Raw genomic sequence first — 14337 nt, 5'->3', positions numbered from 1 at the left:
TTCTGTTTGAATTGCATTAACTTGGTGAGAGCAGCATTCTTCAAGTGGAGGGCACTCAATGGAGGGCTGCAGAGATGGACACTCATCAGGTGTCAGCTCCAATTTGCTTTCAGCTGCTCAGCCCCATAAGTGTTTTACGTGATCGTGTCACAACAGCACGTGCTGTCATTGCTCTAAACTCAGGAAGGAATTGGGAGCAGTAGGACGAGAATGTTTCTGTAGTACAACTGTCTGTGGAAGCCTTTCTTGGCTAAATTAGTCCGTAGGGAAGGAGATAAGAAGCCTCTAGGGAAGAACAATAACCTTTTTAGAAGCAGCTTCGTGTGGCTGCAGTTGGTAAAAGTCGGGTACTTTTTGCTGCTCGAACATCTGACTGAGAATGGTGACATGGGGTTTTCGTGGGAAAATCCAGTGGGATTCAAGATGAGAATACACAAAGCAATGTCTCCGCTCCTTAAGAAGTCTCCTGTTCTGGAAGAGAAACAATTCCAGCACTTTTGTAAAAAAATAAAAACTGCAACTCTACAAAAAGAATGCTACTTTTATTTTCAAATGCTGTAAAAAGCCTCATATAAATTTTTATAATGCTTCTATGTAACTTTCCCAACCACAACTAATGAAATAGTCTAGGAAAAATATAGCAGTTGCCATTTTGACTCCAAGAACAAGCTGCTGTAATATATCAACATTAAAATGACGAAGTACAGTATGTTACAATGCTTGTAATTGCTCGTGTTATTGAAAAAGTGAGAGCACTTCCTAAGCATTACAGTATAACTGGGCTAAACAGCAGTATTCCCTACTTGCTGCCGCAGAGGAAAGTCACCTCGTTACAAGGAGCCAACACAACGCCCTTGTACTGCTTATGCCCATTCCTCTTGGTAGAGTGGAGAGCTTTCAGCAAGCCCCTTTGCACTTAGGTGAATTCACCCACATCATGCTGTTATTCCATACTGTATCCCACGACTCAGGTGTTTGACAATTGACCTATAAAAATAACACTTACATAACTCTCCAGCAAGGCAAATTTAACAGTGCAAATGCAGTATCAACAATATTTGATTTGTGAATGCTGGCAATTTTTGTTAAAAACTCCTTCTGTACGTGAAACAACCGGCGCTGCCGTTCTGTACCCAAGGCCGTGCGCTCACGCCGATTAGAGATGGAACATAGCGCAAAAGCTCAGCTGTGTTTTCCGATCCAAACTTCCTCCTCCGTTTTGGCGCATTCAGATCCAGAACTTGGATTCAGGCCCACTACTTCTACTGACACACTCGAGTTTTCCCTGCTGCAATCTCCCCGGCAAACCTCTGTCAACAATTTGCATACAGAAATCCACATTTAAACAAAGTTAACAACGCTCGCTTCCAGAAAATAAATTTTGACATGGTTGCAATCATCAAGCCATTTCAGGATCTTTGGTACTCCAAGAATACAAAAAATAAATGGCACAGTGACAAACATCACCAAAGGAAGAAAATAAAAACAACCATCCAAACAAATAAGACAGAAAGAACAAAGCAAGAGATATGTCGCACTTCCATTTTTTGAAAGCCAGTGTAAATTAACCTTCTGTTCTCTTCAATCTATTACAGTGTCACAGTTTTATCTTTAAAAAAATTCTATATTCCTAAAAGCAGTAGTTAATATTTTGTTGAACTCGACTTATCGATTAAAATAATGCTATGTATTCAAAAAAATAAATTCAACTACCACAATACAGGAGTTTATGCTAAATAGGCTGCAGGCTTTTTCCCGGAGGATGCAACTCCTATGTGAGCACTGATATGATTAACCATCCTCCATTTTAAATGCCTATTATCTTTAGTGTTACGAGTACAAGGATTGAGCTTTTTCCCAAGTTTGTAAACCGGTAAATATGTACAGACAGTTGTATCATAGATAGCTTTAAACTATATGTGTATTTATTTGCCCTCCCTCAAACCCGCACAGGAAAAAAAAATCACCAGTATTACTGAGCATTTGTAGTTCCCATGAAATCTATCTTGTCTTAGCAAGCTCAAGCAAAGGCTTCTTTTTATGTTACGCAAATAGGGTAACTGTGGTCTTTTGAAATGCAGTGCTCACAGGAATTCCACTTCTGGTGCCTAGTGCCCCGCCAATGAGGCTGGAAATGAAAATGGAGAAAAATTCTCATTGGAATAGCAGTATCCTTTGGGGCCAAGTCTGTGCCTTGTATATGTTCCGCCCAAGATCCTCTTGGTAGAACAGATCAAATGTCAGACAAATAATTTCCTTTTCTGAGATGCCTCAGAAGCTACAAGAGTACTGGCAGAAAGACATCCCAAAGTACAGAGGTGGGTTTTAAGCAAGCTGCTGATTTTGGACAGCCTCTGAATGGATTCAAGTTGACTCTCACTACCTTAACATGGCTAAGAACAACACTGCAGAATTCCAGAAGGATCCTGTCCCAGTAGCAGTAAAGTGATGTTAATTATTCTAAGTTTTGGGAAGCAAAGAAATGGGAGATGGCTTAAATTGAACATTCAGACAAAGTTTAGCTTAGCCATAACATAACACAATACTTTGCAAATTGGGTGGACTTTAACACACTGTTCCTTTTCCATGAACTGCAGACTAAATTTTTTGGTAGAAAATCAGCATAAGTGAAAATGCCTGACAGAAGATAAAATATCAGAGTACAGATCACTGAAGCCCTTGAAGAATACTAACTGTTGGACTGGGGAAGAGTACGCACAGGTCAGTAAGCCACTGATGCACAGAAACCTTTCTTGCAAATTGAATTTTATGCAACAGATAAGCACTACACAGTAAGCTTTTGAAGCATACAAATAATTTGGAACAGCTGACACCTTGGTGCCAAACAGCAATAAATATTTCTGTGATAGCTTTATAAATAGTCACTTCCATTTTGCTGTGAAAGTCAGTCTGCTGGAGTCCTCCCTACCACATGCCAAAACATCCTGTGCTTCATTCTGATGGGCGTTGTGAGGCCTCCAGAGTGCTTTACATTGCATCCAGGGGAAGAATGCAGCAATAGTGACTCTGCTTGTTCAATCACTGGTCAATTGTTTATCGCTGTAAGCCTTTTGTAACTAGAAAATGACATCAAAGATCTCTACTGTATTGAGACAGATTAGAAGCACTACAGATAATATGCTAGTATAGGCAGAGATGTAAAATTTGCCAGCAATCAAATACCAGCAAGCTGTTAAAGGAATGCTGTTTGGCTCTGAATGATGTCTAAGTAGATGAGCAAAATCTCAGCCAGCACCCAGGAGGCTCTGCTTCCATTTCCTTGACTCATCTCTGCTGTCAGTTTGTCACCAGCTTGCAGACTGAGAGTAATGGTGTATATGCGCCACCTGATTCAGTCATGGTTGGTTATGTTTTCTGGTAACTGGGCTTCAAACCCAGCTGATCCCTTGTAACCACATGGTTCACTTCAGGGAGAGACACGAGAAGACGACGGAGCCTACAGGACAGAGAGTCCAATGAGGCACTCCACTTCCTCTGACTTGGCAAAGGCTGCTACAGGTATTCCAGAAAGAGAAGAGTGCAGCAATATCCCTTCCGCCTGGAACTTCTTATGGAGACAAAAAAGAAAAAGCAGCAATTTCATCACTGGATAAGTTTTTCTCAGACAGAAAAGGATGTTTAAATTCTCAGCAGCAAAAAAATAACCTGTCTCAAAAATGAGGCAAGAACACAATCCTGGAAATGGCTGCCATTTCAGAACTTGATGTCTGAAAAAAGTTCCTCTGTTAGGAGTTTTTATTGTTGTTTCTTTTTCTCTTCTGAATTTGCCAACACATACAATCATCATAAACAGTAACATCATTTTCAATAACAGGGCCCACCAACTATCATTTTAAGCAGATCAAAGGGACCGTCTTCCTGCCCACATCCCACAGAACAAGGGATGATCTGATCATGAAACCCTCCAGCAGGGAGGAGGATTGACACTGGAGAGTGTACCAGTAGGCCCCACAGGACACTGCTATTTAAAATATGCCACACTCATGGGACAACTGCAAACCACAACTGGAATAACCTTAGAGCCACTGCTCAGAGAATTGTGAAAACGTGGGCAATGGTTTTTTATACTGCATACCTAAAACCCACCAGGTGAGCAGTGTAACGACAACGCTGCATAAAATGATATGTTTTACTCCTGGGTGGATTAAATGGGTTACAGTACAAGCAAAGCCACGGTACAGAGGCATAATTAATTGTTATACACACATAGGCAGTGCAGTTACAAAGGGATGTATGGTTCCTTTTATTCCAGTACCTTTGTATAATAAAGTTAACAAAAATATTCAAATATTTAAAAAAAAAAAAAAAAAAAAGCCAGCTGGCACTGCCAACTAATTCCTGTAGTAGTAGTAGTAGTCTTAGAAATCCTAATCCTGTAGAATTTCCTTGTGAAACTGATGCGCACCAGAGTCAATATATTGATAACTAATGCCAAGCAGGTCTGGTGATGCAGCTACCTGAGGTTTGTAATTTTTGTTTTTTGTGGGTTTGTGTTTAGTTTCACAACTTCCCAGCTTTCATGTAGGTAGGGATCGAGCCACGCTGAGTGAGCCCTTCAAACCTCTTGTAGGTATAATTGAGGAAAACCCAGTCTTTGGATTTGTAGTCAGGTTCCGTTGTGTTTGGCACTAGAATTCAGATACAAAAATAAAAACAAAACAAAATTAAGAAGTGTTGCTTCCAAGAAGTCATAGAATCATAGAATGGCTTGAGTTGGAAGGAACCTCAAGGATCACCAAGCTCCAAACCTCCTGCCACAGTGTTGCCACCCCCTACACCAGGCTGCCCAGGGCCCCATCCAACTTGGCCTTGAACACCTCCAGTGATGAGCATCCACAACCTCTCCAGGCAACCTGCTCCAGCACCTCACCTCACTTTCAGTGAAAACCTCCCCCTGACGTCTAATCTAAATCTCCCCTCCTTTAGTTGAAAACCATTTCCCCTTGTCCTATTACTATCTATCCGTGTAAAAAGTTGATTTCCCTTCTGTTTATAATCTCCCTTTAAATACTGGAAAGTTGTAACAAGAAAGAGAGCCTGCCAAGCACAGCAGTTCTTGCAGGAGAAGCAAGGTGGCCTCATCAACGGGCTTCCCTGTACAGACCAAATGCTGGTATACACATAGTGTTATCCCCCCTGGAAGCATAAGAAAAAAAATGTATCCAAATTCTCCTGAAAGAACAATGCACATCCAGCACATGTTCCTATTTTAGGACGTCTGCCCTGCTTACAGCTCCCACAAGGTTCAGCCAGCAGGCGATCTGGTCACGTTCTGTCTATGAACAGCCCACACAGCTGGTGTGCTGATCACTGGCATCCACTGCAGTGGGCTCCTATATTTAGCGCTCAGATTGCTGCTCTTGGAGTTCTACAACAGCATGTTCAGCATGGGTGCCAAAAACGCTGATACTCAAGTGAGCATTTGGGCATCTGGATCTACAGGAACATTTTCAGTAACACAATGTGTCTGAGATGCCAAAACCAATACAAATATACTTTGCATTACCTAAATATGGAATTCAATAGCTAACAGGAACTGGAGATCAACTGTTTTTTGCATTGAAAAGACAAATTTCTATGCCATTAAATAAAAGCTATCTCAGAAAAAAATAGCCTTTGATAATTCTTACGAATGTTAGCACATCTGCACCTATTTGACAGAAATTAACCATTGTTATATATCTGTCTATCTTTAACCTATTAATAATTAATTGAAAACAGTAGGAACTAGAGAATTAGGCATGTCAGCCGATCAGGCCTTTCATATATAACAAATTTCTACTACTCCATAATAGAAATTAACAATTAAAAAAATACCTAAATGGTCTGTAGAGCCACTCAGGCTTATACATCAGTATGTTAAGTAATCATCTGCCTGAATTTCTTTGCCAAAATATACGTTTGCTTTTATGTTTGGCATAAAATTAAGAAAAAAAAAAAAAAGTTGAAGTAAAAAAAAAACTGTACTGATCTGCTCTTGGTCAGACTTTGTTTATATCGCATGGTTGAGAACTGTACAGTTTTCAATGCTCACTATATATGCAAACCATTTACTAATAAACTTGTTAAAATCTTTTTTTTTTCCCCCCAAAGTTTTAAGGAAGTAGAAGCTATGACACATCATAGGTTAACATCTATTTTTGAAAGAAAATCTCTAGATCAAGCCTGTATATTGGTTAGGTTATCAGAAAAATGAACGTTAAGAAGAACAAATGAACCCAAGGAGTATTCTGGCATGCTGTAGACAGAAGTTTGGAATTTACAATGGTAGCCTCACCTGGCTGTAAAATATCAGATTCAGGAAATTCATCGAAGTTGGATGTATCGTCAATACTTTTGATTTCTATTGGAATTGCAGCTGGTCTTTCCCTGTAAGCAAACAAATGGCAGAATAGTGAATATTAGGAAAAATATACGAAGTTCCACCTTTGTTTAATTTAGATTTTTACAGTTGCAACGTCCTTTCAATTTAAAAAGCAAAGGTTCCATTGAGTCCTTGAAAGATGCCTATTTTCTGACATCACAAGAAGGTTTCCTGGTTTCCTAGCATCAGCATGCTCTTGGCAAATGTGAGGAAAACACGCTTTTCCATTAGCTGAAACTGCATTCCACCCTCATGTGCCATGCAGCTATCGGTGTGATCTTTGATGTCACCAAGAACCACGGTGGTTACCTTCGTTCCATGGACCCAGCCTACCCAGCTGAGCAGGATTTTACTTGCATTTGAAGCCATTGGACACGTTGCTTTACAATTCCATGGAACTCATCCAAATATCTTTCAGCTGTAGCTCTTACTTCTGATGCCAGCATCTCAGATCAAAAATGAGTTGACTGACACGCTGCTGCTTTATTAGCTTTAACTCAGAACTCTTACGGTAGCTTTTAAAGCTACTGAAATGATCTACCCCACAAAAACATTAAAACTGGAAAATGGCACTGTGGGAGAGTTATTAATTTATAAGTGTAAACTTATTATAGCCGTAATTATTACAATTACCCTTACATCCACTTCTGGGTGGAATGAGGAAACTTTTTTTTGCCAGATTGCCAAATGTGACATGAACAAATACGTCACTGCTTTTGCTGCTTATTAATGTCTCCCACACTGAAAAGATAAATGAAGCTTTCCACACCAGAGGAAGTGAGAAGAGCTGGACAACCACATTCTTACTGTATGGATTGTCATGCACAAAAACACAGCATTACTGGAAGAGCCATCCCAGTAAATCGGGGCATTTCTGAGGCTGCTCGCAACAGTAAAAATCTGATGAGATCTATGAATGCCAGCACAGCCTAAAAACCTTGAGTGTCAGTAGGTGCATTTCAAAATGAGAGAGAATTTGCCATCATAGTGCATGAAATTCTTGCTGTCATGACTTCTATGTTTTCTATAAAAGGTGTGTATATATATTTACACATGTGTACCTGATATGCCCCCAGTCCACTCCTTCAAAAAACGGATGACTTTTAATTTCCTCCACTCCATTACTACCAATTCTGTTCTCTGAATCGGTACAAAACCTGAAAAAGTAGAAAAAAATAAAGAGAACATTACAATAAATGCTGACAGATGCAAAAGAAAATAAAAGCATCATGGTATCAAGGAGTCTTAGCAAACTGCTTAAAACTGTTGCATCTCATGGTTAATGTAAAAGTAACCCATTGCCTCTAGGACAAACTTTGCAGTAACAGTCAGACTAGTCTCAAGCTTTATCAGATCTTATTTGGTTTGGTTTTATCTCTATCAATACAGGAATTTCGCTTTGTCTATAACTTGATTTAAGCTCAAAAAACCTCTGTCTAATGCATCCAAGCTGTACTGAACAAAGTATACATTGAGGTCTCTGGTGCCACACCTACTGTTTTGACCTTGTTGTAGTAAATTGCCCATTAACTAAAGATGTTTTTAAATTCAGCTTTGCATAGCTTCTTGAAATTGTGTGATTTTACACTTCATTAGCTCCTTCCGCATAAAGAAAAAAAAAAAGCCTAAATGTAAATAGTCTTGGCATAACTAAATCCAGAAGCCAGTCTGCTAACAGATAGGCTTCCTATAATATCTCAAACTGTCCTGAATACAGCCAGAGAACAAGGGAGAAATCCCCAGCAGTAATACTCTGTGCTCTTCATAGCATAGAACTCAGGATGTTGACAGCATCAAGGAGCGGTTAAGCAAAAACAACAGAGAAACAGATACAAAAAACATAATAAAATTGTTACATACAAAGTTATGAACAAAGATTAGCAATAATTAAATAATTTGAACTGTGCTAGCATCAGTAACTGGATTAAGAATAACTATTGGCTGTATATGTTATGTTAGTTACATGCAATTGGAGCACTGTTTGGACTAATAACAAATTCTAGTTCTTGGCTCTACCTACAAAAGTGCATTCCTCTTTCTGCCAGTAATAAAACTGTGTAAACTTGTAATATTTTCTTTGAAAAAATAAAATAAACCAAGGCCATGAAGCGTCTGCCCCTCCAACTCTGCCAGGTCTAGAACATTTCTGCCTGACCTTAATGACATCAAAACCTCCCCCAGAAATTCAGCACAAGCCGCACGGATGAAAACCTAGCATTTTGGAAAGCAACAAGTCAATTCAAAACATTTAGAAATTTCTTTCAGTGCATTCAGTGTTGGTGAGTGGCTGTTTTTCTTAGTCCCTGAGAAGATAAAAATATTGTTTGATAATCACTATTTTTTTTTCCCCAGTGTGCTCTGTTTCTCCTGATACAGTGGTGCAAATCAAGATTGTTATACCGTATTCCTTCATGTTACCCTAATGGCAAAAAGGAAAACACTGAAAAAATCCGTCAAGAAAGGTGACAGAGAAGAAACCAACTTTCCCTCCAAGCTACAGCTTCCTTTGTACAGGACAAAGTTAACCTAATGGAAGATGATTAGGTGTGGGTGAGTGGTCAGAAGTGAGCTCTTGATACTGACCTTAGAATTAAATCCTTTGCTTTCTCTGAAATGGGCACCTCTGGAGGAAATACCAAAGTTTCTTTCCAGTTCATAACTTTCCTGTAAGTTTCTTGTGGTGTTTCTGAGCAGAAAGGTGGATACCCTGCCAAAATGGGACATTAAAAAAAACAAACCAAAACAAACAGGCTTAGAACTCCACACACCTGCATTGCGATGGGAGATCAGATTGGGTGAACTGATGGACCCGGTCACCTCTGAACCCTCTGAATGATTCTTAGGTTGTGTTCTTTAACTTACCTATTAGCATTTCATACATAATCACTCCCAAAGACCACCAGTCACATAGTTTGTTGTACCCAGTCTGCATAAATACTTCTGGTGCAATGTAATCTGGGGTTCCAACAGTAGAATATGCCTGGAAGATAGAATAAGCTGTTAAATAAATGAATGTTACATTTTTGCACTTTGCAAAAATCTCTTTCTGCAGATTCACATATAGTATCTTACTATGTGTGTGACAAGAGCGCTGAATTTGACAATTCAAGATATGTACAGTCCCAAGAGCATTATTCTACATGAGTAAGCACAGATGCAGAGTTATTGTTGAACCTTGGAAGTAAATGGAAGTCATCCTTCTGAATATGAAGAAAAGTAAGAGTTCCAAAACTTGAAAATGGAGGTTTTTGAGACTTTTGCAAACTGTTGTTCTGTAAAAATCACAAGGATAGCTGAAACTCTGAAAATCCCATGGCTGAGAGATGCTTCAGTCTGATTTAATTAATTCTGGAATGCCCTTTATTACCTGGCCATCCCCTGTACTGTAAACACAAGTGGCACCACTCCAGTGCACCACTTCTCCACGGCCTTTCCGTAACATTCCCTGAAACGGTCACAGCTCTGGAAACAAGCACATGAACCAATCCAGCTGGTGCTCATCCTACTCTTTGCTGGTCTACAACCTGAACCACTAGAGCACCTTGATTTAAACAGAATTTTGAGAGCTTGAATAGAGCTATGTCTATCAGAGATGAAGGCTTTCCAGATTTAAAAAACATGAAACAGTACAGCCTGTTTATTATTTATTGCTTACTGTTTTCTATAACTAGTTTAAAAGAAAAATATCATGATTTTTATGAACTTACCAGCTGTCGCCTGTTTTTCTTCCATGTTTCTGCTTTTCTCTTTGAGTTCATATTCTGAAATGCTAGTTCAGAAAACAGATATTAGATATTAAATGCATTTGTAAAGTAAAAGACCGATAGCAGTTCTTATTTGAAAAACAGACTATTTTCTATCTTTAGAATGCTTTTTTCCAGAATTAAAACCTTCATTGTCACTGGAGACAGGAAAAGAACCACAAATAACTACCACCCAATTTGCGGCTGAAAACCACGTGAAAAGGACACGTGAACAGAAATTCTACATTAGCATTTGCTAAGAATTTTACAGACTGATCTGAGATCAGCCACCCTTATTGCTGCAGTTGGTAGAGTGCATTAAGATATGGTAACAGAAACTGGCCATGTTTTGTCAACAATATTTTGTAGACAACAAGAGAGAATCCAAGAAGTATTGCCAAAACATTTTATGATTGTTGTCATGGCAAACAGATGAACACTTCACTCTTCTAAGGTTTGATGTGACTGCTGCTGACCTCAGTAAGCCAGCACATGAAACCCATGTCCAGTCTGAGAATTCAGATTGCATTACAATGCAGACATGTTACATTATGCCCATATGCATTTATACACAGATGCACAAAAACATATTAGCAGTGCAGAAAGCATAATTTCTTATCTATGAAATGCTTCCATATCCTGGGAAACATGCATTTCCAGACTTCCAACTCCATGCTATCAGCAAGACTAATCACACTTAACACAGCAGAAATAAAAGATGATGTGGTATAGCTGCAGCCCAAAATCATTTCAATGTTCACCTGGGACACCTCATACTTACAGAAGTCACTTGGTGGGTTGTGTGTAAGGTTCCTGTAGAACTCGGTTCTGTGAGCTTTTTTTAAACCCGTGCATAGCCCAAAATCAGAGAGTTTTACATGACCCTAAAAAACACCAAAGATGATTAAAAAAATAATTTAGAATAATTATATTATTTATAATTGTTTTTTTCTCAAAATAAAAACAACAAACTGCTTTCTTAACTGCACTTGCCTTCTTCTTAAGCAATGAACAATGGATTTATACAGTACAAACTTAATCCAGGACAAACAGTGAAACAGTGACTGAATCTTGATGTACTGGGAGAGTGTTTTCTCTAAAAAGGGTATCGCTCCCAAGAATGAGAATGATATCATCTGCAACAGCCAAGGACAGCTACTTTGCCTGGCTTTGTTTTGAACCAAGTTCTACTGAGACTGGGAAAGCTTCCAGGATACAATTCTGCTTTTTTATTTTGATGGCAATCTGGTTTTAAGCAGGTTGCCAGAGATCAACTTGGGATAATCTCTAGACCCATGCTCAATGCTTAGTGGAACCATTTCATGGCTCACTACAGTCAGCCAAGCAGACAGACTGGTCCTGCTTGGGAGTGGATAATAAAACAAATGAGACGACTGCAGGAACTGAACTGACTATTTAGTGCTGTCTGAATGTTTCATGCTTTCATTCTTCTTGAAGCAACTAAGTAGATCAGTTTTCTATGTACATGAATATGAGCATCTGGACACTCTAGGTGGATCTCTTCTAAGAGGCTTACTGAATACAAAAACAATCAATCAGCCAATCAAACAGAACCAACACAAGGATAGCTTTGCTTTGCTTAGGTATATTAGAATTCAAGAAGAGGAAAAACACAGTGGCCATACTCTGCCATTACTGTGGCTAGCTTAAATCAGGTATGGCACTACTGGCACCCAGTGATCAGCACTGCTGCACGTGGCATTATCTGCAGACTGAGATGTTTAAAGCAGAGGCAGTTTGCATGCACGTTACATGCCTTGGCATCCAGCAAAAGGTTATCTGGTTTAATATCTCTGTGGATGAATCCCAGCTGGTGAATAGCATCTATGGCCAACACAGTTTCAGAAATGTAGAACTGTGTCTCCTCTTCTGATAAGGTGTCTTTCTTCATTAACAAGGTCATCATGTCACCTAATCAAAGGATAGAAAACAGTGTATGAATGAGGCTGATTCTACGTGAAACCCACTAGATTCCAAATTTAACCTCGTAACCAGCCTCATAGCTACTAATTATAAAACTGTTAATGCAAGGACCTACAAACTCAACATACTTTTTCAGTAAACTGGATGTAGAATTGTTGCAAATCCTAGATAGGAGTTTGAATGGATAGCCTTGAAAGATACAGCAAATTTTAATGCATAATACACATATAGCACAAAAATTGTTTGAACAAGAGCTACTTTTTACTGTTTCTAGCTTTGCCAGTAAAAAGCAGAACGTATGACTAGAATTATTATTCAATCCAAGCCTATCTGACATCTTGTAACTCTTTCCCTTTCCCCACAGATCAGCAAAGGTTACATTACTGGGACCCTGTTTAGAACAGCATTAAAATTCACATCATCTCAAGTGACAGCATGCTTGCTTCTATATTTTTAGAAAGCTCACAACAAAAGATAAGGAAGCCTTTATATCACTTTTCAACACAACACATAGCTTACCTCCAGGTAAAAACTCCATGATCAAGTAAAGGTTTCTTTTATCCTGAAAACTGTAAAACATTTTCACTACCCAAGCTCCATCTGCTTCAACCAATATATCTCTTTCTGCTCGGATATGGGCCACCTGGAATTAAAAAACAAACTTTGATAAAAGAATAATTTAAATATTTAAACACCAAATGCCATACTATGCATATTCCTAGTCACAGAATCATAGAATGGCTTGGGTTGGAAGGGACCTCAGGGATCATCAAGTCCACTACTACACATTTTCATTATCTTTAAAAAAATCAGTTATTTTTCATACTTTTTCTACTCCTATTTTTCATAGTTTTTGCTAGATTCTAGGAAGTCCTTGCAAAATATCAGCTTTCCATAACTTCTCAGAAGTAATCTCTAGAAACACAACACATGGCTTGTTAAGCATTCTGTTTGTTGGGTAGAACTGCAAAAGCTGGTAGAAAACTGCTATTCCATTTTTACTATATCCTATAGCATTCATAATAATAATAATAATAATAATAATAACAACAACAATTTTTAAAAAAGCTCCACAACTATCAGCTCTGCAAAACAGTAGCTCTACTGCTAGCACAGTTAAAAATTCAGTGTGCAACTCAGTGTGCAAATACTGGTAAAACTATTGGAAAAAAAAAAAACAAACGTTTTGCCTTAAAGAATGCAAGAGCTAGCAGATAAAATAGAAGATGCTTAATGATTCCTGTCAGAAGGTACCAGTTTTCTCCTATACGTATACAAATAAAAGGTAAATAACTGTTTCTACACAGATAGCTCACCGTTTACACTCAGCAAAGTAAGCCTACAAAATCCCTTTGCAACAGTGATAAGAATGCCTAAACTAATTACTTCTTGTAAAACCTCCTATCTTCATTGCTGTGAAAGAAACATTTGACATAAAGAGAACTATTATGCAGCTCCCAAACCCACACATTACTAATTGTGTTTGAACTGCTTTTCAAATGGTACCCAGAGACTGCTCCTATCTGTGCACATGGTGAAGCTTACTCCAACTGCATGACAAGCGCCTCAGCCAAGGGGAAAAGGGCTGTGATGAGTCTCGGTCCATAGAGATGACCTTAAGTAGCAGTGAGAGCTGAATGGCCACTACTGAAGAAGGGCTTGGGCTCTTTTAGCTGGGGGAAAAATGGAAGAGAAGATGGAGTCATTCCTTCAAGTGACATACACAAAGCTGGCCCAGCACTGGTACAGCCACCACTGCTGCTGTGACACATCCTGGGCAAGTGACTGGGAATGACTGACCATACTTGGGCTATTTCAGTCCCAGCTGGGCATTGGACAAATGCTGAGAGCTGCTGCCCCACGAGTTCCCTGGAAACTAATGGTAATGAAGGCCGCAGAAGGGTGTATGCATTACTAACGTGTACCCTCAGGGCAGAGAAAATTGAAAAACATATATATGGAAGGATATTTATTGACATAAGAGACAAAATTTTTATATTTCATATAGCAGGAAACAACTTCTGGAAAGAAAATAAGTACTATGTGCCACTATTCCAGTATCAAGAAATATTTCCAAAAAGCATCAAACAAAGTTTTCTGCATCCCTTTCTCAGTTTGAACATCTTTCTAATGCATCTTTTTCACAGGGCACTGGGTTCCCTATCAGTAGTAGACACTCAAATCCAATTTATCTAGCCATATCTATTCTCTTAGTCTCATATATATATATATATATATATATATATATATATATATATATATATA

The 14337-nt window shown here is 38.8% G+C and overlaps 1 protein-coding gene across 2 annotated transcripts in view; it reads right to left on the bottom strand.

Annotated features, from left to right (window-relative positions):
- Positions 1-523: 523 nt before the first annotated feature.
- The window catches only part of STK38L (serine/threonine kinase 38 like), a 45996-nt gene continuing 32182 nt past the window's right edge, over positions 524-14337 (bottom strand). The window contains exons 6-15 of one of the 2 annotated variants that reach the window (XM_042890182.1): positions 12592-12715; positions 11906-12060; positions 10910-11012; positions 10093-10154; positions 9248-9365; positions 8969-9092; positions 7447-7542; positions 6299-6390; positions 4479-4649; positions 524-3568 (exon numbers count right to left, since the gene is read on the bottom strand). In XM_042890182.1, coding sequence (XP_042746116.1) covers positions 4522-4649; positions 6299-6390; positions 7447-7542; positions 8969-9092; positions 9248-9365; positions 10093-10154; positions 10910-11012; positions 11906-12060; positions 12592-12715 — 1002 coding nt within the window. In that variant the 3' untranslated portion in view covers positions 524-3568; positions 4479-4521. Of the gene's footprint in view, positions 4650-6298; positions 6391-7446; positions 7543-8968; positions 9093-9247; positions 9366-10092; positions 10155-10909; positions 11013-11905; positions 12061-12591; positions 12716-14337 lie in introns of both variants that reach the window. The other variant, XM_042890181.1, reaches the window with a different exon arrangement.

This window comes from Lagopus leucura, unplaced genomic scaffold, assembly GCF_019238085.1.
Source record: "Lagopus leucura isolate 7727_CA_CO unplaced genomic scaffold, USGS_WTPT01 Super-Scaffold_100159, whole genome shotgun sequence".
Classification (NCBI taxonomy): Eukaryota; Metazoa; Chordata; class Aves; order Galliformes; family Phasianidae; genus Lagopus; species Lagopus leucura.
This window is presented reverse-complemented; position numbering and strand designations above follow the sequence as displayed.